The sequence below is a fragment of the Poeciliopsis prolifica genome, unplaced genomic scaffold (genome assembly GCF_027474105.1).
Source record: "Poeciliopsis prolifica strain line A6 unplaced genomic scaffold, Auburn_PproV2 SCAFFOLD051, whole genome shotgun sequence".
NCBI classification, from domain to species: domain Eukaryota; kingdom Metazoa; phylum Chordata; class Actinopteri; order Cyprinodontiformes; family Poeciliidae; genus Poeciliopsis; species Poeciliopsis prolifica.
The window spans coordinates 1,126,542-1,139,533 of NW_026562426.1; the positions used below are offsets into that span (position 1 = coordinate 1,126,542).

Below are 12,992 nucleotides of genomic sequence, written 5' to 3' on the forward strand. Positions count from 1 at the left end.
CAAATCTCATCAATATTTAAGCAGGAAGAAAAAGCACACAACCAGACCAATGAGAACCTGGTGACAGGTCAAGATTAGATGTAAGAGGATTTTGCAGACTGGTAACTTTCTAGGTAATAATATTGACTGTAGTGTACAAATGTCAGCAACAAATGTCAGCAACCGTTGATCATGACTTCCTCGTCTCAAGGCTGAAGCAGTGGGAGGGTCTCAGAGGCTCTTCACTGGTTTTGGTCGTGCATCACTGTCAGATGTTTTCGTGTTAGTTTCTGTGGTCTGAGCTCACACTGTGCTGCGCTGGCCTGGGGTGTACCGCAAGGCTCTATTCTTGGACATCTGCCTTTCTTTTTTTTTGTTAAACATCTGCTTTCATCTTTTTGCAAACGATTGCCATCTCTATTTCCAATTGAAACGCAGAACACACCGCGCTAGGCCCCTCCTTGACTGTCTGGCTGACATCAGGAAGTGCTTGGCACAAAATGTTATGAATTTTAACGGAAATTATGAACCTTGCACCTTTGGCACTGATGCTGTTTCTATCCAGCATCAGTGCTGAAACAATAACCCATACTTTCATTATGTCTCATTTCGATTGATACGGACTTACATTTGGTGTTGCCCAACCTGCTGTTGCTCCCTTACGGCTCGTTCAGAAAGTTTTTAACGAGTACAAAGAAGTGAGAGAGCGCATTTCACCGATTCTTGTCTCCCAGTTTAATTCCGTCCCCTTGATTTAATATAACACATCTGGGAAAACCTCAATGATGACAACGTTAGTGTCATTTCAGAAAAAAAAAACTGCTTTCCAAATCTCAGACAGAGCCGTTTCTGTTTCAGGTCAGTTATGATTGACATATTATTCCTATGTGTTAAAGGTCAGGATAATTATCTTAAAAATATGGCATTACTTTAAAGTTTACATTTTAAACTGAATAACTTGACAGAAATGTCCTGGTTATCTTTTCGCCAGCTTTTCACAAATCCTTCTCAGAAACTTCACGTGTTCATAGAGACACGTTTACTGTCATAAATGACATCAGGCTTCAGCGATGACCTCTCTCAAATTCAATATTCCAAAAAACAAAAAAAGTGACATGTTCACTCCAAATGTGTGCTTGGGCTATGGACTCAATTTGTTTTTCAATTTGTAGTGATGACAACATAGTTTTTTGTGTTGAATAATTACTATGTGGGTCTAGTTCTTTTGTTATATACTAGCTACTAGATTTTTCGATTAACTAGGATCAAAATGTAAAAGCCCAACAAGGGAAAATATAGTTGAAAAGGAGCTCCAACAACTATAAAATATCTGTAAAATGATACAGATACAAATGAACTGAATTCGATTTTTGTCCCTCCTCCTCAAATATAAAAGCTCAGACCAGATCCCATTCAAAATTAAAAAAATGTACTATGATGATTGCTGCTATGTCGACTTAAGCTCTTCTACAAAGTCTTTCTACAAGCCTTGGAATTATGTTTATATTTTTTCACAATTTCCCCAGAAACATATTTATGGGACCAGACACTAATGCTGGACACGTAGGCCTAGCTAGCAGTCCTACAAGTCACCGTCTCAAAGGAGAAAACGTGATCTGATCAACAAAATCCATCCATTTTCTTGTCCCTTTTTGGGTCAGGAGGGGTTCTGGTTTCCATCTCCAGCTTGATCAACAAGATAAATCGCATATATATAAATATCCTGCCAATAATAATAATGAAAAAAAGCACTTCCTGCATGACAGCACATACAGCATTGTATCAAAGCATTAACTGTGTTAAAGGCTCTGGTTTCGTAGACCGGAAACAGCACAAAGTGCATTAAAAATACTGCAAACTCTTCTATTGATGATTCTCACTGCAGCATCCGCTGTTAGATTTCATAAGTCATATTCAGGCAACTCTCAAAAGTCAGGTATGATTTTTTTGTTCTTACAAGTTTTATGATTTCTAAAGTGACACTTCCGCTGTTTCTTGATATGATTCTGTGTGCTGAACGTCTGTAGTTAGTAAAAGAAAAAGAAGTCAGAGTGATTTTATGCAATTTAGACATAAGTTGCATAAGACATAAGTTCTGTTGCTCACAAAACTTCAAACTGTTCTAAAACATATTTTGCTATAGAATTGCCTTTGCATAAACCCTTACTGTTTTACTAATCAAATGTTTTAGTTTTTTTTCAATGTTTTGTTCGACCACTAATATTTGTTCCACCTGTTTCTTTAAATGTTTCTGACCAATCGGTTCAGACAGAGAACACGCCTCCTCCTTTCTCACTAGTCACAGTTTACCATCGAGTCTCATTAGGTGCAACATGACAAACTTCACCTTCCTGCTCCCCTTACTCTGGACCCTCAGTGAGTTCATCTACGTTTGTATTTTTTGGAGCAATCAATACTTTCTAAGCTGTTTTTAGGGTTGCACGTGACTCTCCTGGATACCCAAAACGCCTCTTTCCTTCCGCTTGAATTTAAACTCTGCAAGCGTTTCATCGTCTCGTTTCAGGCCGCGTCCCTTTGACACTGTGTCGGTTTCACTCGGTGACGGTTCGGGCCGGAGGACACGTCACTCTATTGTGCACCAACCTCAGCAACCTGCCCTCTCACGTCGTGTGGTCCAAACTGGCCGACGACGGCAGCGTGGGCTGCATCTCGTCCATGACCAGCTCCGAGTCCAGAGCCGTGCCCTGTGACGGAGGTCAAAGTAACAAATACAACATGACATCCAACGGGACAAACATCTTCCTGGACATCAAGGAAGTGAATTTATTAGACGCTGGAGTTTATATCTGCGGGGTGCCCAATGATGAGTTTAAAGGAATCTTCGATGCAACTTATTTGCGAGTTGAAGGTAAGACTGAGCCAGTTATAGTCAGCGTAATTAGCAATGATGTATTTTTTGTCAGTCGTTGGAATTTTACAGTGTCAGACCCCGACTTTTAAGAACAAAATGGTTTCACGGGATTTGTTTTGCAGTACAACCATGTCAAAAGTATGAATCGACATACAATGTAACAAACAAAACAACAACAAAAAATCTATGATCCACTGAACATCTATCAGAACAGGGCAGCTCAGATTTAATTTGGTTCACTTCATGTAAAACATGAATATCTTTCAACTGTTTACATCCATAATTGAATATGATCAATAGTCAACTGCAAGGAATCCTGAACTATCCGATGGCTCACTGCGAAAGTGGATATTGGGTCAGTTTGGGACCCTCAGTGAGTTCATTGTTTGTGTTGTTATTGTGTTAATAATCCAGAGGTCTTCCACTAATGTTGTGTCCTCTCTTCTAGGCGAACCAAACCACGTGTCAAACAATTTGCCGATTTTGATCCTAGGAAGTGTTGTTGTTTTCCTTCTCCTGGTCATCGTTGGTTTAATTCTCAAAGTCACGACCTCTCACACCGGTAATCTGCCGATAATCTCTGTCGACTTGGGAGTGAAGATGACTAAACCTTTAAATGGTGAACCACATGAACCTGTCTTCATTTCTTTCAGGTCAAACTAGCAGACAAAGTCAACAACAAAAAGAGGTAATTACACCTGAATCATTTCAGCTGTTTTCTGAAACACTTAATAATAAAACCTGGTGATGTTTTTTAAGTCTTTTTTTGTTGTTGTTTTGCAGAACTTGAACTCGGAGGCTGTGAGCTATTCAGCGCTGAATTTCAGATCCAAAGCACAAGACGACAGAAGGTCCCCTGCAGAGAGAGAGATGGATCATAATGTGATTTATTCTGTCACCAGATAAACTCTGTCACTAGCAATGATGTAGTGCTTTATCATCATGTGTCATTTTATCTTCTATTTCTACTGGGTTTTTTCTCTCTGAAAAAAAACCTGAAATAAAAGTTTTTTTTTTTTTTTTTACAAAGCTTTGGTCAATCCTCACCTTGAGAAACAGAAATCTGCTTTCTGTTTTTCTTCTTCACCTCTTATTTAACTCTGACTTTGTGTTTTTATGCTAGTTTTCTTCATTTTCAGTCAAACTTTTGTTCTCCTTGTTGGAAGATTCATCTCCTCCAGGTTTCTGCAGCCATTTCATGTTCTGTTTTTTTTTATTTTATTTTTTAAGATTTGTCTCCAGTTCGTATCCATGCAGTGGTTCTCGTAAAACGGCAGCTCACACATCATTTATTCTAATCGAGAACAAACAATTAAGGACGTCACCACTTGTAACACTCTGAGTTCCTGTGAGTCGGGAAATTAAACATGACACCAACAGCATCGTGACAATTATGAATCACAGTGGACACATAAGGGACAAAGTTGTGGGGACGTTTACAACAGGGAAAACCTGAAGCAGAGAGGGGGAAACAGTCTCAAGACTGGATCAGAGGTTCAAATTGTAACAGGATAAAGCCTTGAAACACAGGCAGGGCTACAATAGCATGGGTTCGTTTAAAGCACAGTCATGTGTTAGATGGCCCAGTCAAAGTCCAGACCTAATTCTAACTGTAAATCTCCATAATTTATCAGAACTTTAGCGCTGTATCAGTCCGTCATGGTGAAGAGGGAGCTGAGTGAAAAAGCAAAGCTCTCAATTCACCGGTCGATCTACGATCCCACCCTCATCTATGATCATGAGCTTTGGGTCATGACCGAAAGAATAAGATTGTGGATACAAACGGCCCAAATGGATTTTCTCCGTAGGGTGTCTGGGCTCTCCCTTAGAGAAGCTCAGATATCCAGGAGGGACTCAGAGTTGAGCCTCTGCTCCTCCGCATTGAGAGGAGCCAGTTGAGGGTCGGGCATCTGGTCAGGATGCCTTTCTAACTTATAGACTTATAGGCGTCTATAAGTTGGACACCTCAGTGGTGAGGTGTTCCAGTCACGTCCCACCCCTGGGTCCCTTCTGAAGCTGCTACCCCCGCAACCTGACCCCGGATAAATCAAAAGAAGATGGATGGATGGATGGATGGATGGATGGATGGATGGGATGGATGGATGGATGGATGGATGGATGGATGGATGGATGGATGGATGGATGGATGGATGGATGGATGGATGGATGGATGGATGGATGGATGGATGGATGGATGGATGGACGGACAGACGGAAGCCATTCTCAGTGTCGCTTTCAGCAGGCTAAGCAAATCAAACAACTCCCCACCTCCTCCTCATGAAGTCGCTATAAACTGGAGCTCAGTTCAGATTGTGACACTGACTGTGTTCACAACCATGAACTGCACCTTCAAACTGGCTTTACTCTCCTCACTCAGTAAGTACATCTGAAAAATGTTCTCTTCTTCTGTTTTGTACAAAAATCTAACTGAAGGCAACAATTCTTATCATTAACTTATGTTTTTTTGTTTGTTTTGGTAAAACCTGTATTTTCTGAATGCTACAGGTTGGATCTCAGTCTCAGGTTTTCAGTTTCACACAGCGGTGGCTCAGACTGGTGAAGGAGTCACACTGTGGTGCTCCAACATGAGCACTTATCGCTCTCAGGTGTTCTGGTTCAAGCTGGACGACAGAGCCAGATGCATCTCTTCGATGCTGAACGCCGAATCCGCCCCGTCGTCCTACGAGCCGTTCCAGCCGGATAAATTCACCATGGAGTCCGACTCCACAAACATCTCCCTGCGCATCAAACCGCTGGACGCCAACGACTCTGGCTTGTATATCTGTGGACATTATTTTGATGCGTTTCCTACCGTTTTCACCGCAACCTATTTAAAGGTTGAAGGTAAGATTATGAGCTTCCATATTGGTCAGGCCGTGAGATAAAACAAACAAAAAAAAAAAATTGTACCTAACGCTCCTGTAAATATTTACAGAAATATCAGTCGATTCTTCTGAGGAACCTGATGCACCAGAACATTTAATGAACTGGATCCTGGGTGCCATCATCATATTTCTTTTAATTGCCCTCATTGGTTTTATTGTGAAAATCAGGACCTTGTCTGCAGGTACCCGTGATATTTCTATGCAAATTTGACATTTAGATGTCTGTGAATGTAAAAATAAAACCTAAACTCGCCACCTGAATCGTTTTTGGGTGATCTCGTCTTCAGACAGAAAGACTCTGCAACATCATGAGGTAATGGCTGTGTCAGTGAATGTAAGCATCTCGAAATAAACCTTCCATGATTCTATAAGTTAGTAACTGTAAGTCCTTTTACCTGCAGAATTTAGACTCTCATGACATGAACTACGCAGCGCTGAGCTTCCCTCCAAAAACCAAGAGCAACAGAAGACCTGAAGCACAAAGAGATCTGGAGACAAATGTTCTGTATTCTGCTACAAGACAGACCTACTAGTAATGATGAGTTCAAAATTTGTTGATGGTTTAATGTTCATCTGAGTATTTTTCTTTTTTTTTCCAAGTTGACATAAAGTTTTACTTTAACATTTGTGTTGTTGTCTTTTTTCTTCCCTTGTTGGATGGAAAAAGTGAAAGGTCACAGACGTGACGGACTGAGACTTCCGGTGTCTATGTTTAGATGCGAGGCAGAGAGAAGTTGGTGCCAAGTGTTAGCCAAAGTCTCTATGGTAGCATCGCTGCTTGTTTCCACTGTGGTGGCAGCAAATGTGAAAAACCACAAAAGACTTCTTTAAGCTCAGGCCAAACTGCACGCAACCTGACCAGTTATAGAGAATGGAACCAGTTTATTACACATTACAAATGTAGTGGAAGTGATTATTGTTCCAATGTGAAATGTTAACAGCACAGGGTTTATCAGGCCAGTGTTACACTTTATGTGTTATATATTAGACGCCCTTAAGAATAGATGTTGGCAAGTAGATTTTTCTTGTTTCCAATCTATTGCTGTTGTTTTTGTTTTTTGTTTTCTTTTGCACATTTCTTTCATTTGCTGTATTGATTATCTGCCATTTTAATGATGATCAGAGTAAGTAGCCGACATGAATCAGGTGTCAGGGTCCAGCGGGACACGCTGAGGTACAAACAAAGGAACAAAAACAACATAATTAAGCAACAACACATCTAATCAAACGTCTAATCAAGTCAATTTTATCCAACGGCAGAGAAATCAACATCGCTCAAAAGAAGTTTCAAAATCAAAACAAGCACGAGGAATGATAAAAACCAACAATTCAAGCTGGAGAAAAGTGACTGTTTAGAGATTTAAAGCAACACATAGGCAAGCAAAAGCAAGGATACAATTAACAAAGGGACATAAAAAAGATGAAAAGAACAAAGTTTTAAAAAATGTGCACGAGTGATACTCAAATCTTGAGAAAACTGGGAAGTTTTAAGTTTCATTTTAAGAAAAAAACATAAAAATATTACAAAATTGACCCAAACTGCATTTGTTCAGGACAACAATGTGCGCATCGTGTCAAAGCACTTTTTCACTGTGAATGAGTCAGGCGACAATCTGAACTTTGACCCTGATGTGTGCTGTATGTTGATGGAAGAAAAGATAAACTGATATTCCTGTATTTTACGTTCCTGTTTAAATGGCATTATGACAAATGGTGAAATATTCCCCAAAACTTGTACGAAACTTCTGCTTTATGAGGGACGGATGGTTGAGGCTGAAAATTTAAATTGGAAAGTGGAGGGCCTCCACTGCATAAAAAACCACAAACTGCTTCAAAGTTTACCAGACAAATGAGATACAAAAAAAATTCAGCCACACAAAAACAGATGAGTCATTTATTTTCTTATATTTCCTTGAAATAACTTATGAAACTCTGCAGCAAAAAGTAGAAATTGTTTGGCTTTTCTACCAGCCTCAGATTCAACTGTTACACATGTATCACCAGCCTGTGGGGCAAACACACACATCATGAGAGGCAACACACACATTGGCTCATATCAAAGCTTTTACTGTGTTAAAGGTAACAGATTGTCAGACATAAAAGAAAACAAAGAGCATCAAAACTACTGCAGACGAATCTTTCATTTATCTGCAGGACTTGTTATCTTAGTCAGCGCTTTGGGAACGCGCAACATTTTTTTGAATAAATTGTATTTTGTGGTACATGACATAATAAAATTACTTCCGGCTCTTTACAACCAATCACTGCCGTTTCTCCTGTTCTAATAAAATGATTCTCGTCATCAGTTTGAGGAAACACAAAGAAAACTCCACCTCTATACTGAAGGCTGTCTAGAACTGACACTCAGTTTCTTGCTCTAACGGAGCCGAACAACGATGAACATCAATGTGATACTGGTTTTCCTCTTCACCTTCAGTAAGTACAGCTGTCTATGGTTTTCTCAACACATTTATCATTTCTGTTCAGATCGCACAACATATTGACTTCTATAGTTCAGAGTTGTAGTTGAACTCTGTGAATGTTTCAGGTCGGATCACAAAGTCAAACTTTGAGTTTCACTCGGTTTTGGTTCAGCCTGGTGAAGACGTCACTCTGCTGTGCTCCAACACAAGCAGTAATATCGAACACCTATTCTGGTATAAACTGGTTGATGGATCCAATGTCAGCCGCATCTCATCGATGTTTGATTTTGGATATGAAGCTCGTCTATTTGTCGGATTTCAACGTGAGAAATTCGTCATGACATCAAATGTCACCAACATCTTTCTGGACATCAAACAAGTAAATTTCTCAGATTCTGGAGTTTATATCTGTGGAACCAAGTCAGAAAGCTGTCTGAACATCTTCAGTGAAACATATTTACAAGTTGAAGGTAAGAGTGTTTATTATGACTGGTAGTCAATGCTAATGTAATGTTTTTATCTACATACTTGTCCATGTTTTTGAGGGTTGTCATTGTGTAGATTTGAACCTACAATGGTCTCGCTTTGTCAACAGATGATGTAGAGTAGTTTTCTAAAATCGGCCTGATCAGCCAAATAAAATCCACCTACTGGAGCTAATGTGGCTTTATCACCAGCTGATTCCCTAATCTGCTATATTTTACAGGAGCCACCCGACCCAAATGTGGATCAGACCCAGAATCAAAGCAAGGTAAGTTGAAATAATGTGAATGATAAGGAATGAAGCGTTTTCAAGAAGAATATGGAAATAAATCAGATACAAGATCTGAGGCTTTATGACAAATTATCCCAAATATAATTTTTCTATATGTTTACTGTTATGTCCTATATACATTTTTTACTATCTTATTAGCTGCACTTTTAATTGATGTGAATTTGCATTTTAGAGTCTAGTTTCACATTAATAATAATGTTAATGATCAAAATGATACTACTAATAATAACAATAATAATGTAATAATAATATGATATTATCATAAATATGAAATTATTAACATTATTATTATTATTATTATTATTATTATTATTATTATTATTATTATTATTATTATTATTACCACATTGATTTGCTGCTGTTACAACTGAATTTCTCCACTGAGGGAAATTAAAGGATATTTCTGAACTTTTTCTTTTCGATTCTGTTGTTTATGTGAATGCATACTGTACAACATGATTAGTTCATATTTGTAAAATGGAAGTAGATGGAGATGAAATGAATCGTAGAGCAAAGTTCATCCAAAAACCTTCTTATTGATTCATTAAAAATCAGAATCAATGTCTCTGCTGTAGATGGATTCAACAAAATGCTCACTCTGACTCTCGGAGGTTCAGTGATTCTCCTTGCTGCTGTCATCCTGGGCCTGGTTTGCAAGATCAGGACTTTTCATAAAGGTATTTTGTTCTAGTCATTTTGTGTCTTTGTTGCAATCAAACTCACACAAGCAGCTGATGTAAACGCAAGAGTTCCTGTTTTTCAGCTCCAACCAACAGGCAGCATCAACAGCAAAACGAGGTACTGACACAATGATTGAATTCATTTCCTGTTTAAGTCGAGCCTAAAACTTGCTGAGTCGCTGCTCATCCTTTCTTCTTACAGAACCTGGACTCTTTAAACTACGCAGCAGTGAAATTCAGAGCCAAAGCCGACAGCAAAGCAAGGCAAGAGAGAGAGACGGAGAACGGTGTGCTCCGTTCTCTTGTCTCCACCAGATAGGACGACAAGTCTGTCGTGTTCAGCTCCTCTGGTTCCCTGAAGATCCTGACGTTTTCATCAATTAGTCGACGTCCCCCGGACAGAACGCCAAAATGTGGACATGTCCAGGGAAAAGAGGACATCTGGTCCCCCCTACACAACAACAGACGGACACAGTCATGTCAATATCAGCGCAGAGTCATAATGATACTTTATTATTATTTTATGTCAGTCTATCAACATCTTCTCAATGGCTTAAAAAAAAAAAAAGTAAATAAATTGTTTTCATTTATAAACTTTGACCTTTTCTCATATTTGTCAAAGAAACAGTACAATGAATGTTTTTGTAAGTCACACTGATCGCTGTTCAGACTGAGCTGGACTTTTTACACAAGGGTTGTTTTATTAAAGATAATTATAATGAAGTGAAGACAAATATTGGGTGTATGATTGTCACTCATTTACCAAGAGTCCAGATGAGGAACAGGAAGCAATCTTTAAAACTGCACAGTGAGAACAAAACTGCAGAGTGAAGAGTCGGCTCCAGCTGGTGGTTCATTCTGGCTGCATTTTCTAGGTTCTGGTCAGAAGATCTTATCATGTCAGCACTGTTGGAGAAGAAAGGATTGCTTGAACCACTGGTGTGAAGCTGTGGATTGTTTTGAACCAAGACGTTTATGGAGCTCACCACAGACGGTCATGTCATTGGCCTCTTGGTGAGAAAATGAGGCTCTTTGTTTGACGTTGAAGTAGAAAACTATGATCATGATCAGTTCTGGGAAAGTAACGGCAATTGGTTCTGAGCATCACGGATCAACCCCCTGCTGGTGACTTCATCTCATGACAAGACTTTGTATAATCTAAAAGAAAGGTGAGGAACACAATGTTATCATGTTTTCGCATTAAAGCAGTCCAGGAGCTCATTTAGAATCTGGTAACAAGGCAATACTTTATAATTATTAACTTAAAAAAGGTTTTATTGGCTTCAGTGGCCTTTATTTTAAAGTGATCAGATACTAAAGTGGGTAATGAGCCGCGTCTGGGACAAAGGCCTCCATAGATGGTGGTGCTTCACCTCTAAGCCCCTACTAAACCACTGATCTTTACCTTTAATGGATTTCTGCTGACTTACACTCATACTAGTCAACAGCTTTTAAAACAGGACTGACAGAAAGTGTGTAACTTTGTGTGCAACAGGAAGAAGTCAACTTTGACTGATGGACTATCTACTATATTCAATTCACATGAATAAAAGAAATATTCTATCTGCTTTTGGTAATTGTGAATAAATTTCCAAATGAAACAACGTTGAACAGAAACGGAGCAATGACCTTGACCTGTGATCTTCTCATGACAACCCCCTGCTGGTGACTTCATCTTATGACAAGACTTTGTATAATCTGAAAGAGAGGTGAGAAACAGAATATTATTATATTTTTGCATTAAAACTGTCTAGAAGGTCATTTAGAATCTGGTAACCAGCCAATACTTTATAATTCTTATCTTTAAAAAATGGTTTTATTGTCTTTAGTGGCCTTTATTTTAAAGTGATCAGATACTAAAGTGGGTAATGAGCCGCGTCTGGGACAAAGGCCTCCATAGATGGTGGTGCTTCACCTCTAAGCTGCCACAAAACCACTGATCTTCACTTTTGAAAGGTTTCTGCTCACTTTCACTCGAACCAGTCAACAATTTTTAACAAGTTTTGCACCAGTCAAGTGTGTGATCTTTTGTGCAACAGTAAGAAGTCGACTTTGACTGATGGACTATCTGCTCAGGAGCAGCTACTGTATTTAATTCTCATGAATTAAAGCAATCCTCTGCTTTTGGTAAGTGTGCCACAACTGTTACATGAGTTATTGTTCTGCTGCTTCTCCAGCCACTTCTTGTGAAGAACACATTCAAGTGATAAATATGTAACACACACACAGGTTGGTAACACATGCTTAACGCATGGTGCCACACACTCAGTTCATATCAAAGCTCTCAAGCGTTTTAATCTCTTACAGATTCTCCAACTTGAAAGAGCGTTGCATGTTATTCATGAAGACGTTACTTTCAGCTCTTCACAACCAACAATGGTTTTGTTCTAATAAAACGATTCTCGTCATCAGTTTGAGGAAACGGACAACACAAAGAAAACTCCACCTCTATACTGAAGGCTGTCTAGAACTGACACTCAGTTTCTTGCTCTAACGGAGCCGAACAATGATGAACATGAACGTGATACTGGTTTTCCTCTTCACCTTCAGTAAGTACAGCTGTCTATGGTTTTCTCAACACATTTACCATTTCTGTTCAGATCGCACAACATATTTAATTCTATAGTTCAGAGTTGTAGTTGATCTCTGTGAATGTTTCAGGTCGGATCACAAAGTCAGACTTTGAGTTTCACTCGGTTCTGGTTCAGCCTGGTGAAGACGTCACTCTGCTGTGCTCCAACAAAAGCAGAAATGTCAAACCCATATTCTGGTATAAACTGGTTGATGGATCCACCGTCAGCCGCATCACATCGATGCTTGATGTTGAATCTGAAGCTCGTCTATTTGTTGGATTTCAACATGAGAAATTTTTGATGACATCAAATGTCACCAACATCTTTCTGGACATCAAACAAGTGAATTTCTCAGATTCTGGAGTTTATATCTGTGGAATCATGTCATCAAACTGTCATAAAATCTTCAGTGAAACATATTTACAAGTTGAAGGTAAGAGTGTTTCTATTATGAGGTTTATATTATAATCAGAGAAAACATATAGTATCTTCAGTGGAACCGTATTGAACAGAGTCTCTCCATTATTGTTTAAACATTTTTTTTTTTTTTTTTATGGTTTTGTTCCGTCATTTTGTAAATGTGCAGTTTTTGATCAAGAAATTTCCTGCTTTCTCAACATCAGAATATTGACCCAAAAAATTCCTTTTTATAAATAATATTTATAATATTGTAAATATCATCTATTTATAATGTATTTTAACTTCAAATACATTAGTCCAATTTAAAATTATCTTTCAAAACAATAATTTTCCATGGCCTACTCGTAGTCTAGGTAACGTGATATAATTAAATAACATCTACCTC

The 12,992-nt window shown here is 38.8% G+C and overlaps 2 protein-coding genes across 2 annotated transcripts; both read left to right on the forward strand.

The window, feature by feature from the left end:
- The first annotated feature begins 5,187 nt into the window (after positions 1-5,187).
- Positions 5,188-6,269, forward strand: LOC129378296 (uncharacterized). Its single transcript, XM_055058604.1, has 5 exons — positions 5,188-5,227; positions 5,357-5,695; positions 5,787-5,918; positions 6,024-6,049; positions 6,138-6,269. Exons 1-5 carry the CDS (start codon positions 5,188-5,190, stop codon positions 6,267-6,269), a joined length of 669 nt encoding a protein of 222 aa, XP_054914579.1.
- Positions 6,270-8,129: 1,860 nt separating this feature from the next.
- Positions 8,130-10,098, forward strand: LOC129378210 (uncharacterized). The gene is made up of 6 exons (XM_055058508.1): positions 8,130-8,172; positions 8,285-8,629; positions 8,866-8,910; positions 9,510-9,611; positions 9,698-9,732; positions 9,817-10,098. The coding sequence occupies exons 1-6, from the start codon at positions 8,133-8,135 to the stop codon at positions 9,931-9,933; spliced, it is 684 nt and encodes a 227-aa protein (XP_054914483.1). The 5' UTR covers positions 8,130-8,132; the 3' UTR covers positions 9,934-10,098.
- The last annotated feature ends 2,894 nt before the right edge of the window (positions 10,099-12,992 follow it).

Bases quoted from the DNA above. Each gene is read 5' to 3' on its own strand.
- LOC129378296 (XM_055058604.1), top strand. From the start codon at position 5,188: ATGAACTGCACCTTCAAACTGGCTTTACTCTCCTCACTCA. The intron at 5,228-5,356 runs GTAAGTACATCT...TGAATGCTACAG, and splicing joins GGCTTTACTCTCCTCACTCA to GTTGGATCTCAGTCTCAGGT. The intron at 5,919-6,023 runs GTACCCGTGATA...TCTCGTCTTCAG, and splicing joins AATCAGGACCTTGTCTGCAG to ACAGAAAGACTCTGCAACAT.
- LOC129378210 (XM_055058508.1), top strand. From the start codon at position 8,133: ATGAACATCAATGTGATACTGGTTTTCCTCTTCACCTTCA. The intron at 8,911-9,509 runs GTAAGTTGAAAT...TCTCTGCTGTAG, and splicing joins AGACCCAGAATCAAAGCAAG to ATGGATTCAACAAAATGCTC. The intron at 9,612-9,697 runs GTATTTTGTTCT...CCTGTTTTTCAG, and splicing joins GATCAGGACTTTTCATAAAG to CTCCAACCAACAGGCAGCAT.